At 44.5% G+C, this 19,934-nt stretch overlaps 1 protein-coding gene across 2 annotated transcripts; it reads left to right on the top strand.

The window, feature by feature from the left end:
* The first annotated feature begins 1,551 nt into the window (after positions 1-1,551).
* On the top strand, positions 1,552-19,447 carry tle3a (TLE family member 3, transcriptional corepressor a). Of its 2 annotated transcripts, none has more exons than XM_030731118.1 (21): positions 1,552-1,941; positions 2,491-2,656; positions 3,202-3,302; positions 3,512-3,575; positions 4,872-4,916; positions 9,051-9,113; positions 9,347-9,421; positions 12,923-13,127; positions 13,532-13,539; positions 15,087-15,209; positions 15,409-15,459; positions 15,546-15,698; positions 16,169-16,301; positions 16,409-16,584; positions 16,712-16,785; positions 16,874-17,123; positions 17,408-17,655; positions 17,764-17,911; positions 18,006-18,156; positions 18,371-18,447; positions 18,752-19,447. In XM_030731118.1, exons 2-21 carry the CDS (start codon positions 2,633-2,635, stop codon positions 18,857-18,859), a joined length of 2,277 nt encoding a protein of 758 aa, XP_030586978.1. In that variant the 5' UTR covers positions 1,552-1,941; positions 2,491-2,632; the 3' UTR covers positions 18,860-19,447. The 2 variants fall into 2 exon arrangements, with proteins under 2 accessions (XP_030586978.1, XP_030586977.1); XM_030731117.1 differs by having other exon boundaries at positions 9,347-9,451.
* Positions 19,448-19,934: the final 487 nt, after the last annotated feature.

Below are 19,934 nucleotides of genomic sequence, written 5' to 3'. Positions count from 1 at the left end.
ACCAGACTTGTTAAAACCATAATTTGAACTCCACTATTATCCATAATTACATCTTGAATATGTGTAAAGATTGCACATGTATCTGTTGCTAATTTAGCAGCTTTGAATGTGGCACTTTAAAAGATCAGAGATAATGCGATTTATTTGCGTCTGTATGCATGTGGTGTGGTTTTATTTTTTGTTTCACAACTGAGAAACACAAACAGTTAGTAGCTCCTTGTGCATCAATTATATACAAAAGCAGTCAAGTGTCATATTTCTGTCTTTTTTTCTTGGTTGTGAAGGCAAAATACATATCTATACAACACAACATTAATATCATGTCTAATGTTAGAACAAGTCGACTGGCCTCTGCGATAAAGGTAAACAAGAGTCTTTTGTCTGCTAGTTACATAGGCCCGTATGTAAAGGAAAACTACAGGTTGTAATGTTACAACTGTTTGCATGCTTCCTTTCTTCCTTTGTTTAATGTAGGCTCTCATTACCACGTGGTGGTAACAGATTGTTTGAACTGGAGAGAAAAGCCATTCGAAGCTAATTAAGCAGCCATTCCAGGCTCTATTCACAGGCAGAGGACCGAGGAGCACAGGCATTTGTCAGCGCTTGACCCCGCGTGGTATTGATTGACAACGGTGCTGCGTGAATGACAGGCTCGACGCCAGCGGGCCAATAGGAAGCCAGTGAGTAAGTGCGCCGCGCAGCCATTGGACGAGAGGCCTTAAAGCCGCAGAGGAGTCCCACGTGGGGGAAGAGCCGAACCTTCAAAACAAGGCGCAGAGGCAGCGCTCAGACATGGCTGATGTTCATATCACACAAAGGCAATCATCTCCTCTTCCCCCGCTGAGCAACTATCACCCAAATACTGCTAGGTAGACGAGCGGGTACGCTGTTCAACAATCACGAAACACTTAAAAAATATATACCGAGACGCTCCTGTGGCTTCAATTTGGTGGATGTCGTCGATCGATTGGTCATTATATTGTGCCCTTCACGCTATGTGTGTGGGTGGTGGTGGGGTTAAACCCGGATATTTCTGGGTTTTGGCCGCTACTTTGTGTATTTCATATTAGTATTTCTTCGTGTTTTGTAGCCATGCTTAGCAAGAAACGCTTCCCTGATCTATTTTTCCTAGTGTGGGGATAAAAATTCAAGAAGGCTTGTTGCACCGTACACCTCCCTCCCTCTCCACCCCTTCCGCCGGTCCCGCTGGTGGTCTTACCCCAAAAAATTCATCATCTTATTTTGGAGGCACATAAAAAAGGAAATACCCTAATGAAGCGCGGATGTGGAATTTGTGCTGTCTCTGTCAAATTTGGATATCATCGTCGGCACATCAATGCCTGCTGTTGTTGTTGTACACGGTGGGACGGACGGATGATGCCTTGTGGATCCGCGGGATGATGTCATGTATCGTTGCACCCCACGTGGGGGCCGTCGCTCTCCGATAGGCAGATGTGGCCGTATTCCTTCCGAGTAATGCGATTGGACAGATAGGCGCTTTCACGGCAGTTCAGCCCTGCTGCCTGTGTGTGGCAACCGGGGTAAGCTGGACAACTGGGGGAAATGCGAGATTGTGGAGAGTACCATGTTACGCTTTTAAAGAATCTCCAACCTCTTCGAGTCGGAAGACAGATTTTGGAAGCATATTAATTTTTTTTCTTTGTGGGATTAACCAGCCGCAGAAGGCGCACATTCCTCGGAGGTTCGCTGCTGAAGAATAAAGTAGTTTAATCGAGCCCGACCGCACTAAAATTTTCTCCCAACTGCTCCCCCAGCCTGGCTGGGTGCGTTCTGGAGAGAGAGAGGACGAGAGAGAGGATGCTTGTCGAAAACTGCGTCCACCAGGCTTACATTAGGAGGGGATTAAACGCATGAATTATAGCCTTCTCAGTATTTTCTTCGGGAGCAGAAGTCGGACGGACGCTTCGGACGGACGCACGGGTACGTATTTACCAGAGCTGTTGATTTCTTTTTCAGTTTTTTTTTTTTTTTTTTTCTTGGGCGTACGCTCAACCCCGCTTCCACGGCTCCGAGCAGGAGTCAAACAGTAGGTGGAAGCCAGCTGCTGTCGGCTGTGGCCTGCCTACAGACGTCCTAGAGAGGGGTTTTGGTCATTTCACGAACCAGTCAGGGTCTTTTTGTTATTTGTTTTTTCTTTAGAAACAAACTGATTAAAATTGCACGGCGGATAAGTGGATTCTCCAATCCATGTGTTTGCATCAGTTTAAATTACACGTTGAGATTTCTTAGGATACGGTGTCTGACCACTGACCGAATAAGGTCATCAAGAAGACAGAAGCGCTCGACTGTTGTGCTGCTTTTTGACACGGCTCGAACTGCTGCGGTCACTGGGACTAGTTTGGTGTTGTGACTACTTACTGATAAACAGTGTGAACTGTCTTTTTTGTTTGTTTGCTTCTTTGGTTGGTTGTTTGCTTGTTTTTGTGTTTTTTACGGTTATAGATTAAACCGCGTCATTTCTCACCACAGGATTTTCACGACCTCCCCCACCTCCCCCCCTCACCCCCCCCCTAGCCCTGTCTGCTGAGACTGGTGTGGCTGTGAGCAAATTTTCAACCATTTTGCCAAAGGACCTGTACACTGGAGGGATAAACAAAGGATACGTTTCAAGATGTATCCACAAGGCCGACATCCGGTAAGACGCGCTTCACCTATACTTAGAGAAGATTACATATTTATTACAAAACAGTGCTGATATATGGTTCCTGCCTGTGCTCATCCACCTTCTGAAACATGCCCCGCAGAGCGTTTTCCGCTCATAATGCAGGTCATCAAATTTCTGTATGGTTTTCATTACAATGCATTTATGCTTCACCGGAATATGCAGTCAGTACTAAATTGATGCAGATTGTTTGTATGCCTGGAGATATTTACTCAGGCAGACACTTACATATGACCGTGCTGAATGTGAAGACAGGTGGTGGTGATTTAAATTTCTTTTTTAAAATTACATTTCATATTTAGTGTGAAAGCTAATGTGTTATTACCCTCTGGAGGTGTGAAGTAGACCCCACCTTGCTTGTGTGGTAATGTCTTAACGGCGGAGGAAATGTTAGCCTGAAAGCCTGAGTCTAATGTGAGAACTATTTTACCTCTTCTCAGCAGGTCAGGACACAATGCAGAAAATGCAGAATAAAACTTTCTACACCCCCCCGCCCCCCCTTCCTTTTTTTTTTTCAGGCTCCACATCAGCCTGGCCAGCCTGGCTTCAAATTCACCGTAGCAGAGTCTTGTGACAGGATTAAAGATGAATTTCAGTTCCTGCAAGCCCAGTATCACAGGTAATGATTATCCTGAAAGAATGACAGTGTCAACATTTACTGCCTATTGGACTGTTGAGGTTGAGGCTAATATTTGGCCGTTGACTTCTGCAGGAATATAAAAACGGCCTCGTTTTTATCCTCTGTACATCTCTGTTAAGTGGTTAAGTGTGAGTAAGTGATTGAAGTGGCAGAGATGCTTGAAAATGACACTTGGTCTTCTATTTTAGTCTTAAGGTGGAGTATGACAAACTGGCCAATGAGAAGACAGAGATGCAGCGCCACTATGTCATGGTAAGATTGTGTTACAATACAAAGCAATTATGGCTCCAAATTGCACGGCTTGTTGAAGATCTAGTTGGGGTGGAGTGAGCCGGGCTATTGTAATCACCTATGTGGTGGTTAGGGCGGGTTGAGTGGCAGGTACAGGCCTGTGAAAGCCCCCAGGGGGGGTTTGATGTAGCAGGTTGTTACAGAGGAGCGCTTCCTGACAGGCCGGCAGCAGTGGGCTGCGGCTCCATTATAGCACGCCCCTGATCTCCAAGGGTCGGCTGCAGTGTTGCCCTCTGTGTGTGCTGATCTGATTATTCTCCTAGGAGACTACACACTCAGACATATGCATGGCCATAAATTAGGTGTGAGCCGAGGGCGGAGGCCCAGAGCAGTGTGTGGGAAAATACACCACAGTAAACAAAATGGAGGACGTGGAGCACTCTGCAGTCTCCTTTATACTCAGTTTCTTTGTAAACCTTAATCATTAGCTTTTATTTTAGCAGCCTTTTAGAAAAACATAGGTGTGCCCCTGACGCGCAAATTAGCTCAGACATGACGCAGTAAGAAGGTTGTCCCAGGTAAACACACCAGGGATGATTTAAACCAATGCATGCAGCCTTAAATTAAACTTCTTTTTTTCTCACAGGAAAACAGCATGTCAGCCTGACAAGGAGGAGGTTAGGTAAACATGTAGGGAAGTATCCCACAGCCAGCGCTGGGTGTCAGGTTACGCTATGGCTGTGGGGCTCTGATCTCAGACAGAATGGCTCTCTTGTTTGAGAGTAATTTTCGAAGAAGCTAATGGACTGAATAATGCATTGGCCTCATCAAATAGACGCTGACTGGAAAGCCATTTCTGCCCTGCCTGCCACTTGTGGGCTCCACGGATTACATTTCAGCCAGACAGACTGACCTGGCTGGAAATAAGAGTGTTGAGCAATCGCGTTACTCTAAGTAAACAAACATCATAGGGATCTGAGGGCTTAAGCTGATCAATAACTAACCCTCTCTTTTCTGCCCACACTGCAAACAGCAAAACATTGATTTATTGGCTATTCACTCTCAGCTGCTCAGAGAAATCCTTTTGTTATCTGATCTCAACTTATCAGCTTTTTCCTGTAAAAAATTTTATGTAGGCTTTATACCGTTCAAACCCTGACCATGATATAATCAGTGTAGTGATAATTACATTGAGGTTACACTGGTTTCATGAGTGTGAGCATAAAAATACTCTGCTCTTTTTACATGTAATAAATATCACATTTTGTAACCGTGCTGATGTCATTAACCCCAATTAAATCTCTGCTTTCATTTCAGTATTACGAGATGTCCTACGGGCTGAACATAGAAATGCACAAGCAGGTACGTATCATAGTGCTGCTCATATTTTTCAGCTCATTGGTTTTTTACAGTGTCAGGGGATGTCAGATCCAGGAGGAGCCACTTACAGGCTGTGAGCTGAACTGAGCATCAGTAATGGGCTGCAAACAGGCAGATCCACTGCACACAAACAAAACAACACAACTGCAAGCTTGTACCACAGCTTGTACAAGTGCTGTGAGCTGTTATTGGATATTTGCATGCGGTGTAAATCCGTGATTTGACTCAGCTTTCTGATAAGATTAAAGGTAGACTTTGGCAGGCTTAGCCTTTTGACTTAATGATTAAACAGAGAGGACTTCTGATAGGTCAGTATTTCTTTTTCAGATGAAGTCATTACAAGAGCAGAGCAAAAGTCCCTTTAGTCCCTTTATTGTGGTCTTATCTTTATCAAAAGATCCTATCTTGTATTGCTTCAAAGATAAAGCACGCTGAAGTGATAAAGATTGTGTGAATGAGTGACATTGCATTGCATGCTGTTCTTAAACCACCAATGTCCCTCCCCCTGCAACTGCCTAGCTTGGTTAATGACAGCTTTGGCGGCATGGCGGGTTGGCGTGGTAGGGCGATCCATCAGTGTCTGTGCTGCGTGTCACACTTCCACATGTCTCTCAGGGCTCAGGCCGCTCTGATAGCTTCTGTCAGGCACTTATCGCCAACCAGAGGAGAGAGGTGGGGGGATGGGATCAGGAGACAAGTTGGAGAATAGAGCTGGAGGCGGGGCAACAGCCCAGCTCTGTGTAAACAGGTTAATCGACTGATCCATTTTAGCGCCTGACTTTTATCAGGAACCTCAACAGAGCTGATGGAAGCGCTTGAATAATTCATCAGTGGGGCCCTAACCTGCTGAACGGCGTGTTTGTGAGCAAACAGTGTGGGCCCCGGCCAGGCAGCTCCCCCAGCTTACATCTCAGGCAGAGGAGGAGGAGAAGGAGGGGAGCGGTTAACAGGCAGGGCTGGGATGGATTATTGGATGCACACAGGCATATTATTTTCCTGCCAGGAGATTTATTCCATGGTGAGGAAATTCATTCCTCTAACTGTGCCTTTTTCATTACAGTGCAGGGACATAATTCACATTTCAGAATGCACACACCGGCACAGCTAAGACTGACGTGGTGGCGTTATCTGATCCCTCTCCATCAGCCATGTCAGTATGTCGATGCAAATGGCTAATTTCTGCTGCATGATGTCAGCCAGTAATTATCTTCATATGGTGCTTGTTTCCAAGAACTGCATGGGGTTTGGGGCTTGTATGATGCTAAGATTCAATCAGATTAGGCTGTTACCTATAGTCATAACGCAGTCATGTCTGCAGGAATCATTTGCTAAGTAGCAAAGTATCTGCCATGCTGAGTGCCAAAGCAAACTTGGTCAGCCAACAGACTGTCTGCAGTCTTCATACAAAAGAGGCGTGCAGTGAAAAGTGGTTGGAGAAACTGTGGCTCTCCAAGCCATCAGTGCTTCCATATCCCCAATCTGTCATGTGGGACTGGACTGCGCTGTAATAATGTCAGGGTGTGAACTGTTGGGTGTCAGTTTCACTTACATAAGCAGAAAAGTTACTGGACCGTGTTTAAGACGTGGCGAAACGAGGAAGGTTATGTTCTTCTGTTGTTTTTGTTAGAATAAGTTTATTGTTTTTAAGACAAGGGTAATCACAGTAATGAGTCATGTATTCATTTATGCAGCCTTTCGGCATTATTCAGATCAATACCAATAACTTTAAGTGCCAATTAGAAATTTATTCTGGACTCACTACACCTCCTTAACAAAGACTCTGAGGCTTTGTGCAACATTTTGGTTTTGTGGAAACATCATTTTGTGCCTAAACAAGCTGCTAGTGCTGGTCTGATTTTTCTTCTTACTCTAAAAATCCGACATCGGGCGGTGCTGTCAAATTGCTGCGCCTCTAAATGTGACTAGTCAAGTATTGTTTATAGATGGATCATGTGACCAGAGCCACCACTTGTTTTCCCTCTACATTTAATACTCATCAGTGTCTCGAGTCCATTTTCCCATTGCTGATAGCAACAGGCGAATACCTCTCTGCACACCATTGACAAGCCAGCCCGAGAGTGCTCTTAAAGTGGTGCTACACAGGTCCGAGTACCTGTAATTGTGTAGCGGCAGTGCAAAGCCGGCCTCTCAAGGGCCAAGCTGTCATCTGCTTAAAGTGACAACAGCCCAATTTTTATCTGCCGGCAGAATAAAAAGAAGAAGAAAAAAAAAAAGAATCCTGCCAGCTCTGCACCGTATCTATTTTGACAGCGCTGCCGAGCTGAGTTGGTGCCTTTTCAATGTATTTGCGTGTTGTGTTGTGAGTGTGTAGAGGCTGCCAGTTGTTTAGGGCAGAGTGGATCATCCACCTCCTGACCTCTCCCAGCCAGCTGTCACAATGACACTAAGCTACAGAGGAATGGGCTGTGCACTCAAGGCCTTTCTACAAATCCTGTCAAATGTCCAACTGCTATTTACATGGCTTATCTGAACAAACATGGATTATACAGGCCCTGTCGCTTTTCAACCCTTTCTGTGGGTCTCCTTCAGCTCTTTCTAGAACATTTACTACATTGCATTAATACTAATGCTCATAAATCATTTATCTTTATTACCTGTAGGTTGCATTTATTGTGTGTCAAAAGAGGCCGCAGTTCAATTTCTTTTTTGTCTGCGGGCAGTAATCAAGTTATAGTCAGTGTTATCTTTTGGACTATTGTACTTCCTGTGACACATGCTGCCCTATATTTGCTTGACATTATTGCGTCTGATCCCAGGCTTCACTTTGCTTCATCTGATATTGCATCTTCAGCTTGTTTGTCCTGCTGGCTTGCCTGGCTAAGTGGCTATCCATGTTGCAGCTTGGGTCAGCAGGTCTCGTTCTGTTGGACATTACTCTCCAATCTCTCTGGCTCTGCACAGAGGTAATATGTCTGGCTGCCAAAACTGCCTGGCATTTCTGCCATGTGTAATAAATAAGCTAGCGGTCTGCAAAGTACATTGTGTGTGCTGCTCCAAATGAAAAATCAGAGAAAATCCCTGTGATGTGTTTGTGTTCTGCAGTGGCCCTGGGTTGAACTGCAGCTCATAAATTCCAAAGATGATGTAGCTTTGGCACTGTTATTTTTCTGCTCCCAGTGCAGAGCTCGAACCTGAAAGTCTCATCTCCTCTCCCTGGAAGGAGAAAGAGGCGGAATGGCTGGCTGTGCAGTGTTTTTACAGGAGGGGGAGGTGGTGGTGGTGGTGGGGTGGATCACAGCCCCCTCTGCACACCTCCTCCCACTGCTCTTTTTATCCACCATTCATTTGGTACGTTCATGTGATCGACAGGCTGAAAATTCAATTTAATGACCTGCCTCCAAGCACGTAATATGATTTTAAAGCCTGTTACGGTCAAGCAGAGGTGCCATTTGCATAATGATCCCAGCAAGATAGGGCTGCAGCCGTTGCCATGGCACTTGGTAGACAAGCAGAAGAATGGAGGCAGGGCGTCGTGGATATTGGGAGGCTATGAGGGTGGTGGGTTGGGCACTTGGTTGCAGTGAGAAACGGCTTGGGCTTTATTCCTGGAAAGCCTCAGCTTTAGCAAACTGCACTTGCAACACAGGCTGGTTGCTTAATGGTATTGATCATAGATTTAAGGTGTCTTCCCTACAATGTTATTATGGTTTCTCTTTGCTCACTCTGCAGTTATGATTGTTAATGTAAATTCCCCACACTGTTACATGTAAGTAAGCAATGCAGTGGGCCTTCCTTCCTGGGGTGTGGTGGTGTGGTTTAACTCTGAGGTTAACTGCAGGACAGTGCATTTGCAGATGAGGGGAAGGAGGGCAGAGTGAGAGAGGATCCTCTCAACACAGCAGCACTCTGCCTGCTCATATCCGTTTAGCATGGAGTGCACTCTTAGCACAGCTGTGCTCCATCCCCCTGGGCTCTCCTAATGTTTTAAATATTTCAAATGTCAATATCACGCTGTTTAGAGGATGTTGAGTCAAGCAGTTCTGATTGCCGCAGTAATTGACTTAATCGGTGTAAACATTAAAGGCGGGGTTATATGAAGTCACTGTCTGTTTCATACTTTACCGTCTCATTTTGCTCCCCTTCTTTGTTTTCCAGACGGAGATTGCCAAACGGCTCAACGCAATTTTAGCTCAAATTATGCCTTTCCTGTCACAAGAGGTGAGTTTTGAACCTGGTTTTCAAATGGTGTCACAGTTTGTTACTCAAGCAGAGTCACTTATTGTTGCCTGTACTCTTAAGATAATACTACTCACATTTTTGAATAATTGTGGTTTAGAGCATTTTCCCTCATGTTTATAATTCCAGTGTTGCTTTGAGAAAAACTGTGTGAAATTCACAGATGAGCAAGTGTGGATGTGTGATAAATGTCTTTTGTAAATGTCTTTCCACAGCACCAACAGCAGGTTGCTCAGGCAGTGGAGAGGGCTAAGCAGGTGACTATGACTGAGCTGAATGCCATCATCGGGGTACGTGGACTTCCCAATCTGCCTCTCACCGTGTGTATACCCCCTTTTATTCCTTTATTTGACCGTGGGTAGGGGCAAACCTTCACATAAAATGTTGTGACTAGTACTTGTTCGTGTACCAAGTAATTTGAACTGTTAAGCGAACACATTGTATATACCACCCAATAAACTTATAGTGCAGATTTGCCACTTTTTAAATCAAATGTGTTAATACCTTTTTTTCAATTTTATAACTTATTTTTCACCATTAAATTCAAACTATATTTGCAAGTGTACCCCTAAAAAAAAACTGATGTATTGCTTTAGCTTTGGCCTTGGTGGCATCTTCAGTGCCTTGTTGTGTGTTGATAAATGCGTGCCTGAGAGCTCTTGAGAGCCCCTTCGCAGCCCGTATTGCTTTAATTGGCTAAGGTTTTAATGAGGAGCCTCATCTCTCACTGTTGACCTGGATTGCTGTGGGAATTAAAAGGCTGAGGGTGAACTAAACACAGCCAGCACTGCAAGCTGAGACAGTACAGACAGTTGTCAGCCATCGCAGCTCCGCTGCACAGTTCTCTTCACACCACAGCAGTGAGCAGTAATCTGTGGTGTTCATCACTGCTTAGAACGCCATCTGCTCCTCGTTGATCAGCTGTACTGACCCTACCAGCTAAAAACTAAAGTGATTGGTTTCACCCCCCATGCAAACTATGCTATCTGTGATCTCATGACTACAGTTGACTGTATAGCATGCACAGAAGACAAACCTAAAGGCTGACTTTATGACTGGAGGCACATATTGGAATTCAATTAAAACGCCCCTTGGTGACCTTTTGTTCCTGGATAATTGCTCCCTAGAATTTGTCTGAGTGGGTGTCTTGAGGTGATGGAGAGCTGTTTGTTTTTCCTCTGTTAGACCAAAGCAGATGCTTTATTAGACTTTCACTCTGGCAGGGCAGCTGCAGTTGTAGCAGCAGTAGTTCCTAAGAAGAGGAGTTTTCATTTGTGTCTTTTTTCTGGTATATATGATTTCATATTTAGAGCAACATAATACTGTACATTTGAATTTGTATTTTTGAGCGTCTGACTGTGCCCTGCTGTTGGGCTTTCTCTAAAAAGCAATATATCATAGCATTAAGAAAACATTTTTGTGAAGTATTTGATGAGCCTACAGTTTTAGGACATGGTCTTATGTGGAACCAGGACTATTTTATGAAACAGTAAGGCTTCCACCCAGGTCACTCGGGTTGCTCACGTCAGAGGAGGTGGAAATGTTGCCACTGGATGTTTTACGAATACCTTTCCATTAGTTATTCATTAAGGAGAAGCTCTGTAGGCATGCCAAAAATCCTCATGTATTTTGTAAAGCAAGGTGAAAGAGCGTGCCAGGTAGACAGGCAGCATCCAGGAGCCAGCTGCATGTCTTATTGATGGAGCTGAGGGCCATTAATAGAATGAAACTAGGGCAGCTGCGTTTGTTCAGATGAACCTGACAAGCAGTGTTTCCTGGTTGATTAGAAAATGTCCACAATATTCAAGTCAAAAGGAGCCAGTTCAAACAAGTCCATATTTCCCCTTGGATAATATCCCAAAAAGTGTTAAATGTTTCTTTTGTTTGAAGGACCATTAACTGTATTATACAGTAATAGCAGAGGCATCTGTGGCAGCTTGAGCCATGACCGCTCTGTTGCCCTTTACGGCAGCAGCAAGCTGCCTATCCTGGTCTCATCCTCAGTGGCATCCACAAATATCTGTCTGTGCTATGCTGCTGTTAATGGATTTGGTGTTTGCACACATCTGGGACTGAAGCGTTTGTGCATGTTGCATGGCACTTTTTCAACCCAAGTGCAATGTGCTTCTATAGTTAGTTTGTTAGCACACCAGAGACTGCTATAATACATTTGCTCAGTTTTGCCTGTATTTTTTTCCTCTTTAGCTACAGTCAGTTAGAGGAAGAAGAGGCAAAGAGTAGGTCTTTATCTTGGAATATTAAATTAGAGGAAATAGGCCAGACTCCTTTCTTTATTTATTATTGTCTTCATTTATGGCCCCTCTAATGAGGGCTGTTGCTGATCAGCCATGCTTATTACCCATCAGTGCCTCATTAAACACAATGAGCAAGGATGGCTCTCCCCTGCCAATGAACTGGCTCCTTAATTTCCCTCATGGACAAGTATTATAACACACTCGCTCTCTTAGGCTCCTTGTTCTCTCTCGCTGTCTGTCCGGGGTACATTTTGTAATTGGATTGACATCTGCCCCATGTAGCAAAGCTCAAGGTTGCAAGTTAAAAAGCAAACTATTAGTCATTCTAGGCCTCTCTACTTCCACAACAGAGAATCCAAAAGGCAAGAAACAATCAAAAAGACCCTCTGAGTTATATTTCTAAGGACATATTTAAGTAGTAATTGTATTCCTGCTACAGAATTTAGAAGGAGTTCCTGCTGAGTTAATGTATTTTTAATTATGTGTTAGGCCTGCCCACCACCACCTATGTGTTGTACTACCTCCCCAGTCATTACAAAGATCCTAATATTCCTGAAATGGCCATAAATGGCCACTGATTGAAATCCATCTTGTAAAAGAGAGAGGAGTATGCTGTAACAGCATCTGAATTATTCAGCTGGCTCGTATACGGGTAATAAATTGCTGATGTTTTTATTGGTGTCTCGGCTAAGTATTATTTAACCTTGCTTTAAACTGCTTACTTCCATGCTGAGTGCCTTTTAACTCCCATCCATTTCCCTGTGCCTTTCAAATATTGATGCTGAATATTGGAGGGTTGACTGAGTGCCAGCATGGGACCCCTGGTCCTGGCTCCCACAGCAGCCTTCCAGACGCACACTCAGAAACACACTCAAAGCCTCAGAGTGAGAGGGATGGCGTGCCAGCTTCTAGCACTTGGTGTTCCCGCAGTCTCTTAAAGTTTGTGTGTGCAAATGATTCATGTTCTGTCAATCCAGGAATGTGACTGTGAGATCAGTTAAAACAGATACTGGTTGTGTTTGAAAAGCAGGTATTGTTTAGCCCACAGACAGAGTTCCACAGAGCTTCATATTCTGTAAGATAATTGCTTAAATCACAGAGGCACAAGAGTTCTGTGGTGCTGCACTAGAATATGTGCTAGTTTACCTTTAAGCATCTCTTAAGATGTGGTTGAATCAGACTTTTTTTTAACATAAAGTAGAATAAAAGTATTTCTGTTGTTTTGTTTCCAGTAATGCACTGCCATCACTGGGTTATTTGGATAGCTTCAGCACTTGTGTCTCATGTGTTAGACGTGCTGAGAAGATAGTCAGTTATAAGTTTTACTCTCCTCAGCACAGATCTAGGGCTTATGCCACCCTGGCCTGGTATGGAAATAGCACTGAGGGGGATTGCTGTGTGTTCCTGACAGTAATAGACGTGTGAATGTGCTAATATCATCTGGGGTTTAGCCTCGTGTTTAGTTTGCGGTTTCTCCTTGCCCTTTCCCTCCAACCCATTTGTTGTCTGTCTGTCTATCTCCCTGTCACCTTGCAGCAGCAGCAGCTCCAGGCACAACACCTCTCCCATGCTGCCCATGGGCCTCCAGTCCAGCTGCCACCTCACCCCTCAGGCCTGCAGCCCCCTGGCATCCCCCCTGTGACAGGCTCTGGATCAGGGCTGCTGGCATTAGGAGCTCTGGGGAGCCAAGCCCACCTCCCAGTAAAGGATGAAAAGAACCACCATGATCTTGAACACCGAGGTGAGAAGAAAAACTCAGTCACATAGCTTTCTTAATCTTTCTTTTTTTTTTGACAATCAAAAAGTTATTAATTTTAGCAGTTTTGAAAAGATGTTAAATGGGCATAAAACAAGATAGTGCTGAGTGTTTTTCACTCCTAGTATCATAGGGCCTTTAAGTGAGGAGCACATCCTGTCTGTTCACATTCTGTCTGGGTAATGAGCTGAGTACATTCCCAGCCCATGACTGCATAAGCTATTCAGCAGCTCCAATACATGACGATAAGAGAGGCCTTGTGCCCTGCAGGTGATTCTCACACGTTCAGCTAGAAGCATCTGTTATGATGTGCTAACTGACTTGTTTTTCTCTTTGCTCCACTTGGTTTCATCTTTACCTCGATTGCCATCGTGATGTCTGCGATACAGAGAGCACGGTAAGTGTCCCAAGCTGCACTTGTTTTTGTTGCAGGGTTTGTTGGTCTTGTAATTCATCACATTTTCATCTCCAGTGCAAGTGTCAAGTAAAGGTTCTCCATAACTGCATGCATGCACTGATTTCATGCACTGTAATCTTTCAATAAAATGATTAATGGAAAATGAGGTCTGGAATATAAGTCTTGTGCGTTTAATCCGGAAGGGAAATGACTGGTATCATGCTGGAGAGATTAGAAGCCTTGTAATTTCATCACAATTAAAGAAGGACTTGGACTTCCCCTTCTTAAAGGATTTATTTGATCCCTTCTACTGTCTCCCTTGTTTACAGCTCTCTCTTTCTTCTCCTTGGCATGTGATGAATATTTATGAACACAAATGGAGTGTTGTTTTGTTTTCTTTTTTCTTTTTTTTTTTTTTTTGCTCCTCCACCTCGTCTGGCAGGGCCCGCTAAAGCGTTATATTTGAAATGCTGTGATCTATGATGGCTTGTGATGGGCCTGTGAGATTGTGTTTCTGTAGGCTGGGCCAGCTGAATGGGTGCAGTCATGTCTGAAGAAATGGAAGTCCTGGGGCGATTAGTGGGCCTGTTTTGTTTCTGTGCTCTCGTCCCTGGTCATCTGATAGTAGAATGGTGACTTTGGTTAATGAGTCACGCTAAGCATCTCTTTAAAGGTCAACCATTATGCAGACAGTGGCTCTTTGCCCAGACTGCTAGTCCATCAGCCATTGTTCACTTCTCTGGGTTGCCGCTGACTTAGTCCATGTTGTTGCTTTGGTCCTCAGATGAGGGACAGAGAGAATCAGGAGAACTTGGCAGTTTACAGGCAAATGGCAAACTCCTGTGAAAGCTGCTGGACACCTGCCTAAAGCCTCCCATTCTTTTGGCGTTTAGAGTGAGCTGTCCCAGCTTGTGTGGGCAGGCTCCATGAAGAAGCACCAGTCAGTCCCACGCTGCCGTGCCCACTGGCAGGATATAGATTCTCTTTCTTTATCTGAGCTCAAAGCCTCAGCTGACATGGTGCCCAAGCGCGCTACGGCAATCAGTGCCCAGCGCCCACAACATATAGTTTCTCTCTCTTTCTCATTCTCTCTCTCTCTCGCTTTCCCTTCATTTTTCTGTCTTCCCCTCTCTCTCTCTCTCACGCTCAGCCTGACTGACTCTGGAGAAAAGGCCCTCTGTTCAGCTACAACACACTGCTCATGTCCCTGTGAGGCTGTTTGTTGTCCAGTTATGAGGAGGAGGGAGCCCAGCTCGGAAAACAAGCCCTCCTCCATTCAGTTCAGATAACAGCCCATTCTGTTATGTGGCCAGGGACAGGCTTGTGTGCGAGATTGGGCTTGGCTGGTGTCAGGGTACTGTTTGGAGCTGGCCTACAGCTGCATTTTAAGAGTCCGCTGTATCCATCATTGTGTGAATAAGGCATTTTTAGTGTTTGGATTGGCACAGTGTGTTCTCTGTGAATTTATAATGGATGAATGACTCGCTGCACTCTCTTACAAAAGAAGACAAAATGGTAATAAAGCATGTTTGGTTTTCCCTTTGCAGAATAACTCAATATCCCCATCAGAAAGCTTACGCACAGCCAGTGAGAAGCATCGCAGCTCCTCTGACTACAGTTTGGATTCTAAGAAACGCAAAGTGGAGGAGAAGGACAGCATGAGTAGATATGTAAGTCACTGAAGGAGTGGTTCAGCATGTCAGAAAAGATGCTTATAAATAGCTATTTTAAAAAATGTCCTCTTAAGTTTACCATTTACCATTTAAAAAAAAATAATGAAATTTAGAATAGCAACATGGAGTCGCTGCTTTTTTGGCTGAAAGTTGCCTTTTTTGATTGCTAATTGCTGATTACTAATTATGATTACAGGACAGTGACGGAGAGAAGAGTGATGACTTGGTGGTGGATGTGTCCAATGAGGTGAGCTGCATAGTAATTGTTCATAGCTCATGTACTGAGATGTGGCTGTTATATAAATATTAAAATCTACTGCTGTGTTACTCCAGGATCCTGCCACTCCACGGGCAAGCCCAGCCCACTCACCACCTGAAAATGGTATTGACAAGCCCCGGCCCCCAAAGAAAGACACACCCAACAGCCCTGCATCAGTGGCATCCTCTGGAAGCACCCCATCCTCCAAGGCCAAGGAGCTCAGTCATGTAAGACATCAAAAGAGTTGTGGACAAACTAGGACAGAAAGGGTTTTAAATGAGAATTGCAGAGAGAGCAAAGGGATATGTGCAAATAGATCTAGGACGTTTTCTGCAGTGGATTAGGAATGGCTGTCTGTGCTTTAAGTGCATGACTAAACGTCAGGGATAATATTGTCCCGCATCAGGATCAGTCAGGTCTTCTCTGTTAATAGCTCAATGTATTTAACTATTCCAGGATTTTTTTTTCCTCTGCCTCACTAAAAGATTAAAGCCAAAGCAGTAAGGGGATAAAAACGGCCCCATCTCCATTGTAACCATAATAGGTTTTAGAATAAATAGCAGTTTATGGCTCTGCAGGACTATGAGGGTTGTCAGAATTAGATTGGATTAAGTTCAGTTTGCTTTCAAATTGTCAGTCTGCACAGTGCCTGGTTTCCGGGATTGTGATTGTGCTTGCTCTCTCGTTCCCTTGACAGAATGACAAATCCTCCACGCCTGGTCTCAAATCCAACACCCCTACCCCCCGAAACGATGCCCCCACCCCTGGCACCAGCTCCACTCCTGGGCTCAGACCCATCCTGGGCAAGCCACCAGGCATGGAAGCTCTCGGTTGGTACCATTCTCGTCACTTCACAGAAACTGAGATAATCTTTTTCCATTCTTTCCCAGAGCTGTTATGTCACAAACCAATCTCCATTTCCTGTCTTTGTCTACAGCAGCGCCAGCTTTGCGCACACCTCTATCCATTGCAGGTTCCTATCCTACCCCCTTTGCTATGATGGGTCATCATGAAATGAACGGAGGCCTGACTAGTCCCGGGGTGTATGCTGGTCTTCACATCTCCCCTCAGATGAGTGCTGCAGCAGCTGCAGCCTATGGACGCACTTCCATGGTAACAACTTTTCCTAACCCTTTTACGTAGCTTTATTTGGGATCACCTAAAAGTCCTGTACAGGGGGATTTTTCTGTGATCACAGGTCAGTCTGTTGGACAAACATTCCCATATTGTTGTCTTTTAGGGATTTGACCCTCACACCCACATGAGAGCCCCGGGCCTCCCAGCGAGCCTCACATCAATTTCTGGCGGCAAACCGTAAGTGTCTCACCAAATATGTTACAGCTTTATTTATATAAAACACAGCTGATATCAAACACTTACAGGCATCTGTCTTTTCCTTCAGAGCTTACTCCTTCCATGTCAGTGCAGACGGACAAATGCAGCCCGTGCCCTTCCCACCCGACGCCCTGATTGGCCCCGGTATTCCCCGCCACGCCCGTCAGATCAACACACTCAGCCACGGCGAGGTGGTCTGTGCTGTTACCATTAGCAACCCCACGCGTCATGTTTACACTGGTGGCAAAGGCTGTGTAAAAATCTGGGATATGAGCCAACCTGGCAGCAAGAGCCCCGTGTCCCAACTGGACTGTTTGGTGAGGACTGCTGAAGATTGACATTTTCACTCATCAGTGTTTTTTTGGTTTGTTTGTTTTACACTAGATGTTTACACGCATCTTATTCCATTAACAGTATAAAACAATTAACAGGCCAAAAACATATTCACTCAGTGCAGATTGGGTTTGAGCTTTAACCCTGGGTTGATTTATTATGACGGGACATTTTTATCCGTTTTTCCCATGATTCTAAACATTTGAAACCTCTCTCTAGCTCCACTGCCTTGAACATGTATTGATTTGCTTTGTCCTGTGTGCAACAGAACAGGGATAACTACATCCGCTCCTGTAAGCTACTGCCTGACGGTCGCACATTGATTGTCGGAGGCGAGGCCAGCACACTGACCATCTGGGATCTGGCCTCTCAGACACCACGCATCAAAGCTGAGCTCACCTCCTCAGCCCCGGCGTGCTATGCCTTGGCCATCAGCCCCGATGCCAAAGTCTGTTTCTCCTGCTGCAGCGATGGAAACATTGCCGTTTGGGACTTGCATAACCAGACTCTCGTTAGGTTGGAAGAAAAAAAACCTTTATTGCTTTGGCCCCCACTTCAGAATTGCAAGTCAATTTAAAAGAGGCTGTCAATACATGTTTGTATGCCTTCTTACTTTGATTTTAGGCAGTTCCAGGGTCATACGGATGGTGCTAGCTGTATTGACATATCCCACGATGGCACTAAGCTGTGGACGGGTGGTCTCGATAACACTGTTCGCTCCTGGGATTTGAGAGAGGGTCGACAGCTGCAGCAGCATGACTTCACTTCACAGGTAAAACCCTGCAGTATGTAGGGGATTAGATGCGAAGGCTAATTTCCTTGTAGCCCAAGAACCGTCTGTAACTATTGTTTTGTTCGATCTCCAGATCTTTTCTTTGGGCTACTGTCCGACTGGCGAGTGGCTTGCTGTGGGAATGGAGAGCAGCAATGTGGAGGTGCTCCACCATTCAAAGCCTGACAAGTATCAGCTCCACCTGCACGAAAGCTGTGTCCTCTCCCTCAAGTTTGCCTACTGTGGTATGAACAAACACATAAAAAGAGCATCAGATAAAGCTGACTGTATTTAACTGCAAAGAAGCCTCTGCTTGTCCTTATTAGTGGCTTTTTTTATAGTTTAAATGCTTGTTGTCATCTCAAGGTTACAGATATATAGCAACTCTTCATTTTTTAGGTACTTTTCTTGCCACTTGTAGTAAAAGGTGTCCTAATGGCACTTTCGTTTTCTTTGCAGGTAAATGGTTTGTAAGCACTGGGAAGGACAATCTGTTGAATGCTTGGAGGACTCCTTATGGTGCCAGCATATTCCAGGTATGCAGATCAATAGATTCTGTCTGTAGCCCGGCCAAACGTATGCACAGGTTTTTCTGAGAGGAAGGGCAAAGAGACCGCTGTCTTACAGGACTACCCTATCAGTGAAAACTGAGCTTGAATTATTGACCTGACAAAGACATATTTTTGAGAGCCATCAGGCCAGAAATTGATGTCAGTGCAATCTAATCTTGCTATGAAGTCAGCTAATTTTTGCCACTTCACTTTAAATATTGCTGAGTATGTCAACTGCCTCCAAGATTAAAATGTTTTTGTTTTTTTTTATTTGCTTTTCTTTAAACAGTCCAAGGAGTCCTCATCTGTCCTTAGCTGTGACATTTCAGCAGACGACAAGTACATTGTGACAGGCTCTGGTGACAAGAAGGCCACTGTGTATGAAGTGATCTATTAGAACAGACTGCTTTGGATCAGAGCATGCTCGTGCTCAGGAACAGTAGACACTTCCTCCATCCTCCTTCCCTCACACAGACAGCATGGATGTTGCCTGCAGCCCTGAGGTGGATGGGCAGGAAGTTTGACAGCACCAGTCTGAAGTGGACGGTGGTGCTGTTGTGGCACTGGATGCTGTGTCCTCCGGCTCTGCCCTTCCTCACTCATACAACTAACACTTGTACAGCGAGTGCAGTCTCCCAAGGCACCGAGAAGAAAATAATGTCTTGCTGTTTTTCTGTTTGTTGGATATTTCTTTTTTTATTCGTCCTTTTTAATGTGGAGATAAAGTTCCGTGACACAAGTAGAAGCGGCGCTTCGCTCTGGAGCTTCTCCTTGGAGGTCCTGTGAAAAGTGTACATAATGGAGTAATAAAAGGCCTTTTATAGATTTATATTTTGGTGTCCAGTTACGCTTGTGATGGTTCTTTCTTGTTCTCTCCGTGATTTTCTGTCCCCTCCGGGGATGGAAATTAGATTAGGACTTTGTAAGAGGATATTCTATTTCAGTTTTTTCCCTCCTTGGCTTTTTTTTTTTTTTTTTTTTTTTTTTTTTTTCATGTTCGTTGTCCAAAATGACCTTTACGGAAATCTAATTTGTATTTTTTTTTTTTTTCTCTCTGACAAAGGCTTTTTTTTTTTCTTCGCTATTTGCTGTATCACAGACATTTGTCCCATGGATTTTTGCAGTCGAGAATTTTGGAAAGGCTTTTTTTTTTTTTTTTTTTCAGATTATAGGAAGAGGAAAATCATGGTTTCCAGTTATGTTTACCCTTTTGGCCCCAATCAGCCGAAATTCTACTTTGAAATGAAGACCTTTCACCAAACCCTGGCTCATCTCTATAACATCAAAATGGATTTATATCAGCTGATGGATTGATGGATTTTATAGAGAAGCAGCTGTGACCTGAGCTCAGTCTGTTGACTCAACCACTGTATGAAAACTTTGCTCCACTCTGCAAAGTTTAGCCATCAGTCTGTAAGAGTTAGCTATTGCCTCTTGTGTTTGCCAGCCTGTGACTGATATGCAAGACTTGG

This window comes from Archocentrus centrarchus, chromosome 6 (genome assembly GCF_007364275.1).
Source record: "Archocentrus centrarchus isolate MPI-CPG fArcCen1 chromosome 6, fArcCen1, whole genome shotgun sequence".
Taxonomy (NCBI): Eukaryota; Metazoa; Chordata; class Actinopteri; order Cichliformes; family Cichlidae; genus Archocentrus; species Archocentrus centrarchus.
This window is presented reverse-complemented; position numbering and strand designations above follow the sequence as displayed.